Source organism: Oncorhynchus mykiss, chromosome 24, assembly GCF_057628025.1.
Source record: "Oncorhynchus mykiss isolate SJ-2025 chromosome 24, ASM5762802v1, whole genome shotgun sequence".
Classification (NCBI taxonomy): domain Eukaryota; kingdom Metazoa; phylum Chordata; class Actinopteri; order Salmoniformes; family Salmonidae; genus Oncorhynchus; species Oncorhynchus mykiss.
In genome coordinates, this window is record NC_143045.1 from 33,665,001 (window position 1) to 33,685,000 (window position 20,000).

General features: G+C 46.0%; 1 protein-coding gene across 4 annotated transcripts in view; it reads right to left on the bottom strand.

Annotated features, from left to right (window-relative positions):
- dync2h1 (dynein cytoplasmic 2 heavy chain 1) overlaps positions 1–20,000 on the bottom strand; it is a 230,996-nt gene that overhangs the window by 50,826 nt on the left and 160,170 nt on the right. For all 4 annotated transcript variants that reach the window (XM_090218892.1, XM_036961599.2, XM_036961601.2 and 1 more), the window contains 2 exons: positions 9,254–9,364; positions 8,354–8,509 (listed from right to left, as the gene is read on the bottom strand). In XM_090218892.1, the coding sequence (XP_090075018.1) occupies positions 8,354–8,509; positions 9,254–9,364 (267 nt within the window). The remainder of the gene's footprint in view (positions 1–8,353; positions 8,510–9,253; positions 9,365–20,000) is intronic.

A 20,000-nucleotide genomic window follows, 5' to 3' on the forward strand; every position in this document is an offset into this window, starting at 1 on the left:
AGACAGAGAGAGAAAGAGACAGAGAGAAACAGAGACAGAGAGAAACAGAGACAGAGAGAGAAAGAGACAGAGAGAAACAGAGACAGAGAGAAACAGAGACAGAGAGAAACAGAGACAGAGAGAAACAGACACAGAGAGAGAAAGAGAAGAGAGAAAGAGACAGACAGAGAGAGAAAGAGACAGAGAGAGAAACAGAGACAGAGAGAAAGAAACAGAGAAACAGAGACAGAGAGAGAAAGAGACAGAGAGAAACAGAGACAGAGAGAAACAGAGACAGAGAGAGAAAGAGACAGAGAGAAACAGAGACAGAGAGAAACAGAGACAGAGAGAAACAGAGACAGAGAGAAACAGAGACAGAGAGAAACAGACACAGAGAGAGAAAGAGACAGAGAGAAACAGAGACAGAGAAACAGAGACAGAGAGAAACAGACACAGAGAGAGAAAGAGAAGAGAGAGAAAGAGACAGAGACAGAGAGAGAAAGAGACAGAGAGAAAGAGACAGAGAAACAGAGAGAGAAAGAGACAGAGAAACAGAGACAGAGAGAGAAAGAAACAGAGAAACAGAGACAGAGAGAGAAAGAGACAGAGAGAAACAGAGACAGAGAGAAACAGAGACAGAGAGAAACAGAGACAGAGAGAAACAGACACAGAGAGAGAAAGAGACAGAGAGAAACAGAGACAGAGAAACAGAGACAGAGAGAAACAGACACAGAGAGAGAAAGAGAAGAGAGAGAAAGAGACATAGACAGAGAGAGAAAGAGACAGAGAGAAACAAAGACAGAGAGAAACAGAGACAGAGAGAGAAAGAGACAGAGAAACAGAGAGAGAAAGAGACAGAGAGAAAGAGACAGAGAGAAAGAGACAGAGAGAAAGAGAGAGAGAAAGAGACAGAGAGAAACAGAGACAGAGAGAAACAGAGACAGAGAGAGAAAGAGACAGAGAGAAACAGAGACAGAGAAACAGAGACAGAGAGAAACAGACACAGAGAGAGAAAGAGAAGAGAGAGAAAGAGACATAGACAGAGAGAGAAAGAGACAGAGAGAAACAAAGACAGAGAGAAACAGAGACAGAGAGAGAAAGAGACAGAGAAACAGAGACAGAGAGAGAAAGAGACAGAGAGAAAGAGACAGAGAGAAAGAGACAGAGAGAAAGAGAGAGAGAAAGAGACAGAGAGAAACAGAGACAGAGAGAAACAGAGACAGAGAGAAACAGAGACAGAGAGAAACAGACACAGAGAGAGAAAGAGAAGAGAGAAAGAGACAGACAGAGAGAGAAAGAGACAGAGAGAAACAGAGACAGAGAGAGAAAGAAACAGAGAAACAGAGACAGAGAGAGAAAGAGACAGAGAGAAACAGAGACAGAGAGAAACAGAGACAGAGAGAGAAAGAGACAGAGAGAAACAGAGACAGAGAGAAACAGAGACAGAGAGAAACAGAGACAGAGAGAAACAGACACAGAGAGAGAAAGAGAAGAGAGAAAGAGACAGACAGAGAGAGAAAGAGACAGAGAGAGAAACAGAGACAGAGAGAAAGAAACAGAGAAACAGAGACAGAGAGAGAAAGAGACAGAGAGAAACAGAGACAGAGAGAAACAGAGACAGAGAGAGAAAGAGACAGAGAGAAACAGAGACAGAGAGAAACAGAGACAGAGAGAAACAGAGACAGAGAGAGAAAGAGACAGAGAAACAGAGAGAGAAAGAGACAGAGAAACAGAGACAGAGAGAGAAAGAGAGAGAGAAACAGAGACAGAGAGAAACAGAGACAGAGAGAAACAGAGACAGAGAGAAACAGACACAGAGAGAGAAAGAGAAGAGAGAGAAAGAGACAGAGAGAAAGAGACAGAGAGAAACAAAGACAGAGAGAAACAGAGACAGAGAGAAACAGAGACAGAGAAACAGAGACAGAGAGAAACAGACAGAGAAAGAGACAGAGAGAAACAGAGACAGAGAGAGAAAGAGACAGAGAGAGCAGTGGAATGAAGAGTGACGTGAGAAGAAGAGGTAGCAGAGATAGGGAGGGGGAGAGATATGGAGAGATAGGAAGGGGGAGATATAGGGAGGGGGAGAGATAGGGAGGGGGAGAGATAGGGAGGGAGGGGGAGAGATAGGAAGGGGGAGATATAGGGAGGGGGAGAGATAGGGAGGGGGAGAGATGGGGAGAGATAGGGAGAGGGAGAGATAGAGAGGGAGGGGGAGAGATAGGGAGAGGGAGAGATAGGGAGGGGGAGAGATAGGGAGAGCAGAATTTAATTAATAACTCTGGATGGATCCCTGGTTCCTTCTCATGTCGGTGTATTTAATTGGTGTGTTAATTATGTGTTCAGTCCCCGACGGCTATAAATACACAACCTAATTATAGCCATCACTAAAACATCTGTGTCATCTTGGCTCTCCATAGTGTTTTTAGTCCTGCTGTGTAGGTATGTACAGTATGTGTGTACGTGGGAACACTTCAGGTGTGTGTTTAACTGTATATTAGCCAGCATGGGGGGGTTGTAAATGAGGCAGCCCCTGGTCCTGAGTGCGCTGGTCCGGAGTGCGCAGGTCCTGAGTGCGCAGGTCCTGAGTGCGCAGGTCCTGAGTGCGCAGGTCCTGAGTGCGCTGGTCCTGAGTGCGCAGGTCCTGAGTGCGCTGGTCCTGAGTGCGCTGGTCCTGAGTGCGCTGGTCCTGAGTGCGCTGGTCCTGAGTGCGCTGGTCCTGAGTGCGCTGGTCCTGAGTGCGCTGGTCCTGAGTGCGCTGGTCCTGAGTGCGCTGGTCCTGAGTGCGCTGGTCCTGAGTGCGCTGGTCCTGAGTGCGCTGGTCCTGAGTGTACTGATGTTAACATGCTGTAGCTGGTAAAGCTGCTACAGAGTACAGTGGAGCAGTGAGGGCAGTGAGAGGGCAGTGGGCAGTGAGAGGGCAGTGAGAGGGCAGCATCTCCCTGTAGACTGGAGAATAGAAGCACGCTAGTGTTCTTTATGAGCACACAGAGAATAGAAGCACGCTAGTGTTCTTTATGAGCACACAGAGAGTAGAAGCACGCTAGTGTTCTTTATGAGCACACAGAGAGTAGAAGCACGCTAGTGTTCTTTATGAGCACACAGAGAGTAGAAGCACGCTAGTGTTCTTTATGAGCACACAGAGAGTAGAAGCACGCTAGTGTTCTTTATGAGCACACAGAGAATAGAAGCACGCTAGTGTTCTTTATGAGCACACAGAGAGTAGAAGCACGCTAGTGTTCTTTATGAGCACACAGAGAATAGAAGCACGCTAGTGTTCTTTATGAGCACACAGAGAATAGAAGCACGCTAGTGTTCTTTATGAGCACACAGAGAATAGAAGCACGCTAGTGTTCTTTATGAGCACACAGAGAGTAGAAGCACGCTAGTGTTCTTTATGAGCACACAGAGAATAGAAGCACGCTAGTGTTCTTTATGAGCACACAGAGAATAGAAGCACGCTAGTGTTCTTTATGAGCACACAGAGAGTAGAAGCACGCTAGTGTTCTTTATGAGCACACAGAGAGTAGAAGCACGCTAGTGTCCTCTATGAGCACACAGACAACATTCTCAGGCTCCGCTGATGGCTGTGTGACTGCAGAGACCACGGAGACACAGGGTCAGGTTATACACACACTGTAAACACACATCAGTGGGGCTGCTCTAGTGGGCCACAACAGTCCCAGGGTATGACGAAACATGGCGGTGGTCGCCTTAGCAATCTCACTGGAATAAAAGACCTCCTTCATTCCTGTCATTATTGAAAGAGATTGTCATATCTCAAAATAGGGCTACTTAATGTTAGATCCTTCACTTCCAAGCAGTTATTGTCAATGAACTAATCATATCATGATGTGATTGGCCTGACTGAAACATGGCTTAAGCCTGATGAATTTTCTGTGTTAAATTAGGCTTCTCCTCCTGGTTACACTAGTGACCATATCCCCCGTGCATCCCGCAAAGGCAGAGTTGTTGCTAACATTACGATGGCAAATTTCAATTTACAAAAAAAAAAAACAACAGCGTTTTTGTCTTTTGAGCTTCTAGTCATGAAATCTATGCAGCCTACTCAATCACTTTTTATAGCTACTGTTTACAGGCCTCCTGGGCCATATATAGCGTGCCTCACTGATTTCCCTGAATTTCTATCGGACCTTGTAGTTATGGCAGATAATATTCACATTTTTGGTGATTTTAATATTCACATGGAAAAGTCCACAGACCCACTCCAAAAGGCTTTCGGAGCCATCATCGACTCAGTGGGTTTTGTCTAACATGTCTCCGGACCTACTCACTAACACAGTCATACTCTGGACCTACTCACTAACAGAGTCATACTCTGGACCTACTCACTAACACAGTCATACTCTGGACCTACTCACTAACACAGTCATACTCTGGACCTACTCACTAACACAGTCATACTCTGGACCTACTCACTAACACAGTCATACTCTGGACCTACTCACTAACACAGTCATACTCTGGACCTACTCACTAACACAGTCATACTCCGGACCTACTCACTAACACAGTCATACTCTGGACCTACTCACTAACACAGTCATACTCTGGACCTACTCACTAACACAGTCATACTCTGGACCTACTCACTAACACAGTCATACTCTGGACCTACTCACTAACACAGTCATACTCTGGACCTACTCACTAACACAGTCATACTCTGGACCTAGTTGTGTCCCGCGGAATAAATATTGTGGATCTTAATGTTTTTCCTCATAATCCTGGACTATCGGACCACCATTTTATTACGTTTGCAAACGCAACAAATAATCTGCTCAGACCCCAACCAAGGATCATCAAAAGCTGTGCTATAAATTCTCGGAAAACCCAAACATTCCTAGACGCCCTTCCAGACTCCCTCCACCTATTTCAAAATACCTGAAGGTACCACGTTCATCTATACAAACAATAGTATAAACACCATGGGACCACGCAGCCGTCATACCGCTCAGGAAGGAGACACGTTCTGTCTCTTAGAGATGAAACAGGTACAAAAGTATCTATATCCAAAGTAAAAATTAGTCCTATATCGACATAACCCGAAAGGCTGCTCAGCAAGGAAGAAACCACTGCTCCAAACCCGACTACGGTTTACAACTGCACATGGGGACAACGATGGTACTTTTTGGAAAAATGTCCTCTGGTCTGATGAAACAACAATAGAACTGTTTGGCCATAATGACCATCGTTATGTTTGGAGAAAAAGGGGGAGGCTTGCTGGCCGAAGAACACCATCCCAACCGTGAAGCACGGGGGTGGCAGCATCATGTTGTGGGGGTGCTTTGCTGCAGGAGGGCCTGGTGCGCTTCCCAAAATAGATGGCATCATGAAGTTGGAAACATTATGTGGATATATTGAAGCAACATCTCAAGACATCAGTCAAGAAGTTAAAAGCTTAGTCTTCCAAATGGACAATGACCCCAAGCATATTCCAAAGTTGTGGCAAAATGGATTAAGGACAACAAAGTCAAGGTATTGGAGTGGCCATCACAAAGCCCTGACCTCAATCCTATAGAAAATTTGTGGGCAGAACTGAAAGAGCGTGTGCAAGCAAGGAGGCCTGCAAACCTGACTCAGTTGCACCAGCTCTGTCGGGAGGAATGGGCCAAAATTCACCCAACTTATTGTGGGAAGCTTGTGGAAGGTTACCCGAAATGTTTGACCCATGTTAAACAATTTAAAGGCAATGCTACCAAATACTAATTGAGTGTATGTAAACTTCTGACCCACTAGGAATGTGATGAAAGAAATAAAAGCTGAAATAAATAATTCTCTCTACTATTATTCTGACATTTCACATTCTTAAAATAAAGTGGTGATCCTAACTGACCTAAGACAGGGAATTTTTAGGATTAAATGTCAGGAATTGTGAAAAACTGAGTTGAAATGTATTTGGCTAAGGTGTATGTAAACGGTAACCGAGGAACGTAATTTAACCTTGCGTAATACCCTAGATGCAGACGCATCCCTAAAAACAAAAAACATTTGTCACAAGAAACTAGCTCCCTGGTATACAGAAAATACCCGAGCCCTGAAGCAAGCTTCCAGAAAATTGGAACGGAAATGGCGCTCCACCAAACTGGAAGTCTCCCGATTAGCTTGGAAAGACAGTAACAAAGAGCGATCACTGCTGCTCCATCTGATTTTCCCAACTTAATTGAGGAGAATAAGAACAATCCTAAATGTATTTTTGATACAGTCGAAAAGCTAACTAAAAAGCAGCATTCCCCAAGAGAGGATGGATTTCACTTCAGCAGTAATAAATTCATGAACTTCTTTGAGGAAAAGATCATGATCATTAGAAAGCAAATTATGGACTCCTCTTTAAATCTGAGTATTCCTCCAAAGCTCAGTTGTCCTGAGTCTGCACAACTCTGCCAGGACCTAAGATCAAGAGAGACACTCAAGTGTTTTAGTACTATATCTCTTGACACAATGATGAAAATAATCATGGCCTCTAAACCTTCAAGCTGCATACTGGACCCTATTCCAACTAAACTACTGAAAGAGCTGCTTCCTGTGCTTGGCCCTCCTATGTTGAACATAATAAACGGCTCTCTATCCACCGGATGTGTACCAAACTCAGTAAAAGTGGCACTAATAAAGCTTCTCTTGAAAAAGCCAAACCTTGACCCAGAAAATATAAAAAAAAGTCTATATCAGTCTATATCGAATCTTCCATTCCGCTCAAAGACTTTAGAAAAAGCTGTTGCGCACTAAGTCCCAAGAAACAAAGATATCGTCTGTTGGATCTGACAATTCATCTTGATGGTTGTACAGTCGTCTCAAATCAAACTGTAAAGGACCTCTGCGTTACTCTGGACCCTGATCTCTCTTTTTTGTCATTTTTTTACCCCCTTTTCTCCCCAATTTCGTGGTATCCAATTGTTAGTAGTTACTAGGTAGCCTTTCTAGGTACACACAAAACACTGTACACACACACAGCTGTAGTATGTCATTAATCGGAGGCACGGGTATGACTCCAGGGAAATGTTGTTTACATAGCGGTGAGCGCTTTATTTCCTGGGGGATGTAGTTTTAAAGTGCTGGGGTCCCTGGGGGATGTAGTTTATAAAGTGCTGCGACACCTGGAGGATGTAGTTTATAAAGTGCTAGGGTACCTGGAGGATGTAGTTTTAAAGTGCTGGGACACCTGGGGGATGTAGTTTATAAAGTGCTAGGGTACCTGGAGGATGTAGTTTATAAAGGGCTGGGACACCTGGGGGATGTAGTTTAGCTGGGGTACCTGGAGGATGTAGTTTATAAAGGGCTGGGACACCTGGGGGATGTAGTTTATAAAGTGCTGGGACACCTGGAGGATGTAGTTTAGCTGGGGTACCTGGAGGATGTAGTTTATAAAGTGCTGGGGTACCTGGAGGATGTAGTTTATAAAGTGCTAGGGTACCTGGAGGGTGTAGTTTATAAAGTGCTGGGACACCTGGAGGGTGTAGTTTATAAAGTGCTGGGACACCTGGAGGATGTAGTTTAGCTGGGGTACCTGGAGGATGTAGTTTTAAAGTGCTGGGACACCTGGAGGATGTAGTTTATAAAGTGCTGGAGTTACCTGGGGGATGTAGTTTATAAAGTGCTGGGACACCTGGAGGGTGTAGTTTATAAAGTGCTGGGACACCTGGAGGATGTAGTTTAGCTGGGGTACCTGGAGGATGTAGTTTATAAAGTGCTAGGGTACCTGGAGGGTGTAGTTTATAAAGTGCTAGGGTACCTGGAGGGTGTAGTTTATAAAGTGCTGGGACACCTGGAGGATGTAGTTTATAAAGTGCTGGGACACCTGGAGGATGTAGTTTAGCTGGGGTACCTGGAGGATGTAGTTTATAAAGTGCTAGGGTACCTGGAGGGTGTAGTTTATAAAGTGCTAGGGTACCTGGAGGGTGTAGTTTATAAAGTGCTAGGGTACCTGGAGGATGTAGTTTATAAAGTGCTAGGGTACCTGGAGGATGTAGTTTATAAAGTGCTGGGACACCTGGAGGATGTAGTTTATAAAGTGCTGGGACACCTGGAGGATGTAGTTTATAAAGTGCTGGGACACCTGGAGGATGTAGTTTATAAAGTGCTGGAGTTACCTGGGGGATGTAGTTTATAAGAAGCTGGGGTACCTGGGGGATGTAGTTTATAATAAGCTGGGGGTTACCTGGGGGATGTAGTTTATAAGAAGCTGGGGTACCTGGGGGACGTAGTTTATAATAAGCTGGGGGATACCTGGGGGGTGTAGTTTATAAGAAGCTGGGGGTACCTGGGGGATGTAGTTTATAAGAAGCTGGGGTACCTGGGGGATGTAGTGTTTAAGAAGCTGGGGTACCTGGGGGATGTAGTGTTTAAGAAGCTGCGGTACCTGGGGGATGTAGTTACGTCTCTCCTGGCAGACAGCGTGGAACCATGCGAGGCAGAAGAGGGACTGGGCTCTGGACAGCAGACCACCTTTACTGATCTGCTCTGGGCTCCACGTTTCATAGGTCCTCAACAAGTTCTTCTTTAGACCAGGAGGAGCCTGAGGGAGAGAGAAAGTGATCAAGGGCCTGAGGGCATGAATGTTGCTGGGAGGGTGGACAGGGAGGGCATGAATGTTGCTGGGAGGGTGGACAAGGAGGGCATGAATGTTGCTGGGAGGGTGGACAGGGAGGGCATGAATGTTGCTGGGAGGGTGGACAGGGAGGGCAGGAATGTTGCTGGGAGGGTGGACAGGGAGGGCATGAATGTTGCTGGGAGGGTGGACAAGGAGGGCATGAATGTTGCTGGGAGGGTGGACAGGGAGGGCAGGAATGTTGCTGGGAGGGTGGACAGGGAGGGCATGAATGTTGCTGGGAGGGTGGACAGGGAGGGCAGTGGGGGCTGGGATCCAGGCTTTAACTGTTAAAAGCTCATCTGAGGGCTGGAGAGATCAAGTGTGCTCCACTTCTCAACAGGGCCTGTGTGTCCCATAACGCCGGACTGTGAAACAGCACAGCTGGTATTTGGAGAAAGTAAGCCCTATAGCCTGGCCTAGCTTGACTAACAGACCTCTCTGGGCTCTGCATACACTCAGCCCAATAACACGCCTCAGTAACACGTCTCAGACAGCTAACACGCCTGGGGCTACACGTTTCACACCACACACACACACCCAGGGCTACATGTTTTACCCAAACACAGCTCCCAACATACCATATTACCATGGACAGGGTGTCTGTGTGCGTGTGTTTCTGTGTGCGTGTGTTTCTGTGTGTTTCTGTGTTTACATATATAGTGTTTGTACCTCGAAGGTGATCTTGAGGCTGGACTGCAGCAGGATGAGGGGGAACTTGGGATGGACCTCAGCAGTGAGCCAGAGACGGAAGCCTGCCTTAGGTTGCAGAACATTCAGCTCCTACAGGAGAGAGATAAGAGACAACCACAACCTGTACAACACAATCACCATCTGCAATATCTGGAGGCCAGCGGTGTGCAACATGCATCTAATAATGTGGTTGAGGACACCCACAACACATATTCACCATCATCATTCACCACCACATCTAATAATGTGGTTAACACCCACAACACATATTCACCATCACATCTAATAATGTGGTTAACACCCACAACATATTCACCATCATCATTCACCACCACATCTAATAATGTGGAAAGGACACCCACAACACATATTCACCATCATCATTCACCACCACATCTAATAATGTGGAAAGGACACCCACAACACATATTCACCATCATCATTCATCATCACATCTAATAATGTGGAAAGGACACCCACAACACATATTCACCATCATCATTCACCACCACATCTAATAATGTGGTTAACACCCACAACACATATTCACCATCATCATTCACCACCACATCTAATAATGTGGTTAAGGACACCCACAACACATATTCACCATCATCATTCACCACCACATCTAATAATGTGGAAAGGACACCCACAACACATATTCACCATCATCATTCACCATCACATCTAATAATGTGGTTAAGGACACCCACAACACATATTCACCATCATCATTCACCATCACATCTAATAATGTGGTTAAGGACACCCACAACACATTTTCACCATCATCATTCACCACCACATCTAATAATGTGGTTAACACCCACAACACATATTCACCATCATCATTCACCACCACATCTAATAATGTGGAAAGGACACCCACAACACATATTCACCATCATCATTCACCATCACATCTAATAATGTGGTTAAGGACACCCACAACACATATTCACCATCATCATTCACCATCACATCTAATAATGTGGTTAAGGACACCCACAACACATTTTCACCATCATCATTCACCACCACATCTAATAATGTGGTTAACACCCACAACACATATTCACCATCATCATTCACCACCACATCTAATAATGTGGAAAGGACACCCACAACACATATTCACCATCATCATTCACCACCACATCTAATAATGTGGTTAACACCCACAACACATATTCACCATCATCATTCACCATCACATCTAATAATGTGGTTAACACCCACAACACATATTCACCATCACATCTAATAATGTGGTTAACACCCACAACATATTCACCATCATCATTCACCATCACATCTAATAATGTGGTTAACACCCACAACACATATTCACCATCACATCTAATAATGTGGTTAAGGACACCCACAACACATATTCACCATCATCATTCACAACCACATCTAATAATGTGGTTAAGGACACCCACAACACATATTCACCATCATCATTCACCACCACATCTAATAATGTGGTTAACACCCACAACACATATTCACCATCACATCTAATAATGTGGTTAACACCCACAACATATTCACCATCATCATTCACCATCACATCTAATAATGTGGAAAGGACACCCACAACACATATTCACCATCATCATTCACCATCACATCTAATAATGTGGTTAACACCCACAACACATATTCACCATCACATCTAATAATGTGGTTAAGGACACCCACAACACATATTCACCATCATCATTCACCATCACATCTAATAATGTGGTTAACACCCACAACACATATTCACCATCACATCTAATAATGTGGTTAAGGACACCCACAACACATATTCACCATCATCATTCACCACCACATCTAATAATGTGGTTAAGGACACCCACAACACATATTCACCATCATCATTCACCATCACATCTAATAATGTGGTTAACACCCACAACACATATTCACCATCACATCTAATAATGTGGTTAACACCCACAACACATATTCACCATCACATCTAATAATGTGGTTAAGGACACCCACAACACATATTCACCATCATCATTCACCACCACATCTAATAATGTGGTTAAGGACACCCACAACACATATTCACCATCATCATTCACCACCACATCTAATAATGTGGTTAACACCCACAACACATATTCACCACCACATCTAATAATGTGGTTAACACCCACAACACATGTTCACCATCATCATTCACCACCACATCTAATAATGTGGTTAACACCCACAACACATATTCACCATCACATCTAATAATGTGGAAAGGACACCCACAACACATATTCACCATCATCATTCACCACCACATCTAATAATGTGGTTAAGGACACCCACAACACATATTCACCATCATCATTCACCATCACATCTAATAATGTGGTTAAGGACACCCACAACACATATTCACCATCATCATTCACCACCACATCTAATAATGTGGTTAACACCCACAACACATATTCACCATCACAGGAGGTACACACAAAACACTGTACACACGCCATAATGTACACACACCACACTGTACACACACACCACACTGTACACACACACACACACATCATACAGTACACATACACAAACCGTACACACACACACACACACACACACACACCATATTGTACACACACACACACTGTACACACACCACACTGTACACACACACACACACTCACACACACACACACACACCATACTGTACACACACACACACACACACCATACTGTACACACACACACACACACACACACACCCACACACCACACTGTACACACACACACACACACATCGTACACACACACACACACCATACTGTACACACACACACACCACACTGTACACACACACACACCACACCGTACACACACAACGTACACACACACACACCGTACACACACACCACACACACACCGTACACACACACACACACACACTGTATAAAAACACACATCACAATGTACACACACACCACACTGCACACACACCACACCACACCGTACACACACACACACACCACACTGTACACACTGTACACACAACACTGTACAGACACACACACACACATCACAGGGGGTACACACACACACCACACTGTACACACACCATACTGTACACACACACACACACACACACACACACGATACAGTACACACACACAAACCGTACACACACACACACATTGTACACACACACACACACTGTGTACACACACACACACTGTACACACACACACACTGTACACACACACACACACACACTGTATAAAAACACACATCATACTGTACACACACACACCATACTGTACACACACACACACCACACTGTACACACACACACCCACACACACACACACACCACACTGTACACACACACACACACTGTACACACACACACACTGTATAAAAACACACATCATACTGTACACACACACCATACTGTACACACACACACACCACACTGTACACACACACACCCACACACACACCACACTGTACACACACACACACACACACCATACTGTACACACACACACCACACTGTACACACACACACACCACACCGTACACACACAACGTACACACACACACACCGTACACACACACCGTACACAAACACACCACACACACACACACCATACTGTACACACACACACACACACTGTATAAAAACACACATCACAATGTACACACACACACACACCACACCACACCGTACACACACACACACACACACACCACACTGTACACACTGTACACACAACACTGTACAGACACACACACACACACATCACAGGGGGTACACACACACACCATACTGTACACACACACACACACACACACACGATACAGTACACACACACACACACATTGTACACACACACACACACACACACACTGTACACACACACACTGTACACACACACACTGTACACACACACACACTGTATAAAAACACACATCATACTGTACACACACACCATACTGTACACACACACACCACACTGTACACACACACACCCACACACACACACACACACCACACTGTACACACACACACTGTACACACACACACACTGTATAAAAACACACATCATACTGTACACACACACACCATACTGTACACACACACACACCACACTGTACACACACACACCCACCACACTGTACACACACACACACACACACCATACTGTACACACACACACACCACACTGTACACACACACACACACACACACACACACCATACTGTACACACACACACACACACACACACACCATACTGTACACACACACACCACACTGTACACACACACACACACACACCATACTGTACACACACACACACACACTGTACACACACACACACATCATACTGTACACACACACACACACCATACTGTACACACACACACCACACTGTACACACACACACCACACCGTACACACACACCGTACACACACACCACACACACCGTACACACACACCACACACACACACACTGTATAAAAACACACATCACAATGTACACACACACACACACACACACACCACACCACACCGTACACACACACACACACCACACTATACACACTGTACACACAACACTGTACAGACACACACACCACAGGGGGTACACACACACCACACTGTACACACACCATACTGTACACACACACACACACCATACTGTACACACACACACACACCCCATACTGTACACACACACACACACACACACACACACACCATACTGAACACACACCATACTGTACACACACCATACTGTACACACACCACACTGTACACACACACCATACTGTACACACACACACACACACACCACACCGTACACACACACACCACACACCGTACACACACACACACACCACACACCGTACACACACACACACACCACACTGTAGACACACTACACTGTACACACACACACACCACACTGTACACACACACACACACCACACTGTACACACACACACACACCACACTGTACACACACACACCACACTGTACACACCACACTGTACACACACACACACACCACACTGTACACACACACACACACACACACACTGAACACACACCATACTGTACACACACTGAACACACACCATACTGTACACACACACACCACAGGGGGTACACACACACTATACTGTACACACACACCATACTGTACACACACACCACAGGGGGTACACACATTATACTGTACACACACCCACCATACTGTATACACACACACACACACACACACACACACACACACACACACACACACACCGTACTGTATACACACACACAGTTCTCTCTCAGTTCCCCCGCCCCTGAGCTGCAAATCTGCTATGTGTGTTTGATGTAGATTTGAGACATTTCTAAGTAGAGAGAAACTGTACAGAGCCTCTGATGAGGCTCTCAGGCTTGTGTGGCTCAGACAGGGACAGGGAGGTAGGAGAGGGGCACTGGAATATTCAGCACACACACACGCATAGATACACACACAAACACGCATAGACACACACACAAACACGCATAGACACACACACAAACACGCATAGACACACACACAAACACGCATAGACACACACACAAAAACACTGACCAGGGTTAGACTGGAGGATATACTGTGACCAGGATTAGACTGGGGTTAGATTGGAGGATATACTGTGACCAGGATTAGACTGGTGTTAGATTGGAGGATCTACTGTGACCAGGATTAGACTGGTGTTAGATTGGAGGATCTACTGTGTTAGATTGAACATCTGTGATGAAACATACACACACACCTGACGCATGAACTGGTAGTCTAAATTCTAGTCTGGCTGGATCGTCTCTCTAATGTATGCAACTACAGTGGGGCAAAAAAGTATTGAGTCAGCCACCAATTGTGCAAGTTCTCCCACTTAAAATGATGAGAGGCTTGTAATTTTCATCATGGGTACACTTCAACTATGACAGACAAAATGAGAAAAAAAATCCAGAAATATCACATTGTAGAGATTTTTAATGAATTTATTTGCAAATTATGGTGGAAAATAAGTATTTCGTCAATAACAAAAGTTTCTCAATACTTTGTTATATACCCTTTGTTGGCAATGACAGAGGTCAAACGTTTTCTGTAAGTCTTCACAAGGTTTTCACACACTGTTGCTGGTATTTTGGCCCATTCCTCCATGCAGATCTCCTCTAGAGCAGCGATGTTTTGGGGCTGTTGCTGGGCAACACGGACTTTCAACCCCCTCCAAAGATGTTCTATGGGGTTGAGATCTGGAGACAGGCTAGGCCACTCCAGGACCTTGAAATGCTTCTTACGAAGTCACTCCGTTGCCTGGGCGATGTGTTTGGGATCATTGTCATGCTGAAAGACCCAGCCAAGTTTCATCTTCACTGCCCTTGCTGATGGAAGGAGTTTTTCACTCAAAATCTCAAAATACATGGCCCCATTCATTCTTTCCTTTACACAGATCAGTCGTCCTGGTCCCTTTGCAGAAAACAGCCCCAGAGCATGATGTTTCCACCCCCATGCTTCACAGTAGGTATAGTGTTCTTTGGATGCAACTCAGCATTCTTTTTCCTCCAAATACGACGAGTTGAGGTTTTACAAAAAAAAATTATTTTGGTTTCATCTGACCATATGACATTCTCCCAATCTTCTTCTGGATCATCCAAATGTTCTCCAGCAAACTTCAGACGGGCCTGGACATGTACTGGCTTAAGCAGGGGGACACGTCTAGCACTGCAGGATTCGAGTCCCTGGCGGCGTAGTGTGTTACTGATGGTAGGCTTTGTTACTTTGGTCCCAGCTCTCTGCAGATCATTCACTAGGTCCCCCCATGTGGTTCTGGGATTTTTGCTCACCGTTCTTGTGATCATTTTGACCCCACGGGGTGAGATCTTGCGTGGAGCCCCAGATCGAGGGAGATTATCAGTGGTCTTGTATGTCTTCATTTCCTAATAATTGCTCCCACAGTTGATTTCTTCAAACCAAGCTGCTTACCTATTGCAGATTCAGTCTTCCCAGCCTGGTGCAGGTCTACAATTTTGTTTCTGGTATCCTTTGACAGCTCTTTGGTCTTGGCCATAGTGGAGTTTGGAGTGTGACTGTTTGAGGTTGTGGACAGATGTCTTTTATACTGATAACAAGTTCAAACAGGTGCCATTAATACAGGTAACGAGTGGAGGACAGAGGAGCCTCTTAAAGAAGAAGTTACAGGTCTGTGAGAGACAGAAATCGTGCTTGTTTGTAGGTGACCAAATACTTATTTTCCACCATAATTTGCAAATAAATTCATAAAAAATCCTACAATGTGATTTTCTGGATTTCTTTTTTCATTTTGTCTGTCATTGTTGAAGTGTACCTATGATGAAAATTACAGGCCTCTCTCATCTTTTTAAGTGGGAGAACTTGCACAATTGGTGGCTGACTAAATACTTTTTTGCCCCACTGTATATGAGCAGAGAGGAGAATGTGGATAGATTTCACAGGAGACAAACAGCATCTCTCTCGTCTCATCTCTCCATCATTCATCCTCTCAACCTCTCACTCTCTTCCCCCCTCCTCAGTGTGTTCCTTTCCTGGCTAATAAGCCCCGCTGGTGAAACACACAGAGGGGAGGAACAAAAGATAAGAGCTAAATGAGTGCAGAGAGAGAGGGATAGAGAGAAAGAGAGGGACAGAGAGCGTGAGAGAGAGAGAGAGAGAGAGATCATTATGTAAATATGGACCACAGCAGCTCATGCTGCTATGATTTTTGCAAGTAAATGACCAGTCACTCTGATATTGTATTACGTTGGGGAATATCGAAGCATGTGATAGTTAGGAGAGGGAGGAGGGGTCCCTGATAAACGTGTCAAACTGCTGCAGTGCAGAGAGAGAGAATAGAAGAGGGAGAGAACCTCCCTGCCAGCATCAATTAAACTCAGAGAGCACTGACCATCCTCTCTCTCTCACTCACTCACCTCACTCACTCACCTCACCCACTCACCTCACTCACTCACTCACTCATCCCTGAAGCACCAACGGATGTAGAGAGGAGTGAGGGGATTTGGAGGAGAAAACAGATGGGGAGAGAGGAACACATAGGAGAAAAGATGAGGATGAAGACAAAAAGGGAGGGTCTCTCTTCATCCTGTCTTCCCTCCATGGCTGCTTTTCACCTGCCTCCTCTGACTGACTGCATCTCTCTTCATCCATCCTATCATTCTATCACCTTTTCATTTCAAGCTCCTTTGCAGTGGCCACCCTCCACCTCAACACCTCCCCCTGCCTGTTGTCAGTGGTTACTGGGTAGACAGAGACCAACTGCACACCCTGAGTCATAATGGCAATCCAGAGAAAGAGAGAGAGATTGGGATGTGGGAGATACAGAGAGAGAGAGGTTGAGAGAGAGAGAGGGGGGGGGGGAGAGACTGGTTGAGAGAGAGAGACTGGTTGAGAGAGAGAGAGAGAGAGAGAGAGAGAGAGAGAGAGAGAGAGAGAGAGAGAGAGAGAGAGAGAGAGAGAGAGAGAGAGAGAGGGAGAGGGAGAGGGAGATAGACTGGTTGAGAGTGAGAGAGGGGGAGAGAGACTGGTTGAAAGAGAGAGAGAGAGAGAGAAAGAGAGAGGGGAGAGAGACTGATTGAGAGAGAGAGAGATAGAGGGGGGAGAGAGACTGGTTGAGAGAGAGGGAGAGAGAGACTGGTTGAGAGAGAGCGGGGAGAGAGAGACTGGTTGAGAGAGAGAGAGAGAGAGGTTGAGAGAGAGAGAGAGGGGGAGAGAGCCTGGTTTAGAGAGAGAGAGGGGGAGAGAGACTGATTGAGAGAGAGAGAGATAGAGGGGGGAGAGAGACTGGTTGAGAGAGAGAGGGAGAGAGAGACTGGTTGAGAGAGAGAGGGAGAGAGATAGACTGGTTGAGAGAGAGAGAGGTTGAGAGAGAGAGGGGGGGAGAGAGCCTGGTTTAGAGAGAGAGAGAGAGGGGGAGAGAGAGACTGATTGAGAGAGAGAGAGAGAGAGAGAGAGAGACTGGTTGAGAGAGAGAGGGAGAGAGAGAGACTGGTTGAGAGAGAGAGAGAGAGAGGTTGAGAGAGAGAGAGAGGGGGAGAGAGCCTGGTTTAGAGAGAGAGAGAGAGAGGGGGAGAGAGACTGATTGAGAGAGAGAGAGAGAGAGAGAGAGAGAGAGAGAGAGAGAGAGAGAGAGAGAGAGATGAGGGGGAGAGAGACTGGTTGAGAGAGAGGGGGAGAGAGACTGGTTGAGAGAGAGAGAGAGGGGGGACTGATTGAGAGAGAGAGAGAGAGAGAGAGGGGAGAGAGACTGGTTGAGAGAGAGAGAGAGAGAGGTTGAGAGAGAGAGAGAGGGGGAGAGGCATGGTTTAGAGAGAGAGAGGGGGAGAGAGACTGATTGAGAGAGAGAGAGAGAGAGAGAGAGAGAGACTGGTTGAGAGAGAGAGGGAGAGAGAGAGACTGGTTGAGAGAGAGAGAGAGAGAGTTGAGAGAGAGAGAGAGGGGGAGAGAGCCTGGTTTAGAGAGAGAGAGAGAGGGGGAGAGAGACTGATTGATAGAGAGAGAGAGAGAGAGAGAGAGAGTGGTTGAGAGAGAGTGCTTGGGAGACAGGGGAGAGAGACTGGTTGAGAGAGAGAGAGGGGGAGAGAGACTGATTGAGAGAGAGAGGGGAGAGAGACTGGTTGAGAGAGAGAGCGAGAGAGAGAGAGTGAGAGAGAGTGGTTGAGAGAGAGTGCTTGGGAGACAGGGGAGAGAGACTGGTTGAGAGAGAGAGAGGGGAGAGAGACTGATTGAGAGAGAGAGGGGGAGAGAGACTGGTTGAGAGAGAGGGGGAGAGAGACTGGTTGAGAGAGAGAGAGAGAGACTGGTTGAGAGAGAGATACTGGTTGAGAGAGAGGGGGAGAGAGACTGGTTGAGAGAGAGAGACTGGTTGAGAGAGCGAGAGACTGGTTGAGAGAGAGAGAGACTGGTTGAGAGAGAGAGACTGGTTGAGAGAGAGAGAGAGAAAGACTGGTTGAGAGAGAGACTGGTTGAGAGAGAGAGAGAGAAACTGGTTGAGAGAGAGAGAGAGAGAGAAACTGGTTGAGAGAGAGAGAGAGAGACTGGTTGAGAGAGAGAGAGAGAGAGAGACTGGTGAGAGAGAGAGAGAGAGAGGGAGAGAGAGAGAGAGAGAGAGAGAGAGAGAGAGAGAGAGAGAGAGAGAGAGACTGGTTGAGAGAGAGAGAGACTGGTGAGAGAGAGAGAGATGGGGAGAGAGAGAGACGGGGAGAGAGAGAGAGAGACGGGGAGAGAGAGAGACGGGGAGAGAGAGAGAGAGACGGGGAGAGAGACTGGTTGAGAGAGAGAGAGACTGGTTGAGAGAGCGAGACGGGGAGAGAGAGAGAGACGGGGAGAGAGAGAGAGACGGGGAGAGAGAGAGACGGGGAGAGAGAGAGACGGGGAGAGAGAGAGACGGGGAGAGAGAGAGAGACGGGGAGAGAGAGAGATGGGGAGAGAGAGAGAGACTGGTTGAGAGAGAGAGACTGGTTGAGAGAGAGACTGGTTGAGAGAGAGAGAGTGATCTTCTGTAACAAGGTAGGGTTGGTTAGTGCACAGCAGGAGCAGTGATGCTGTACAGGCTAGGACAGGACAGATCTGTGGGCTGAACCCCGGTAGAATAAGACTGGGACGGACCCCCCTCCCAGAGAGATCTGGCCTGCTTCAGTGACAGGGCTAACC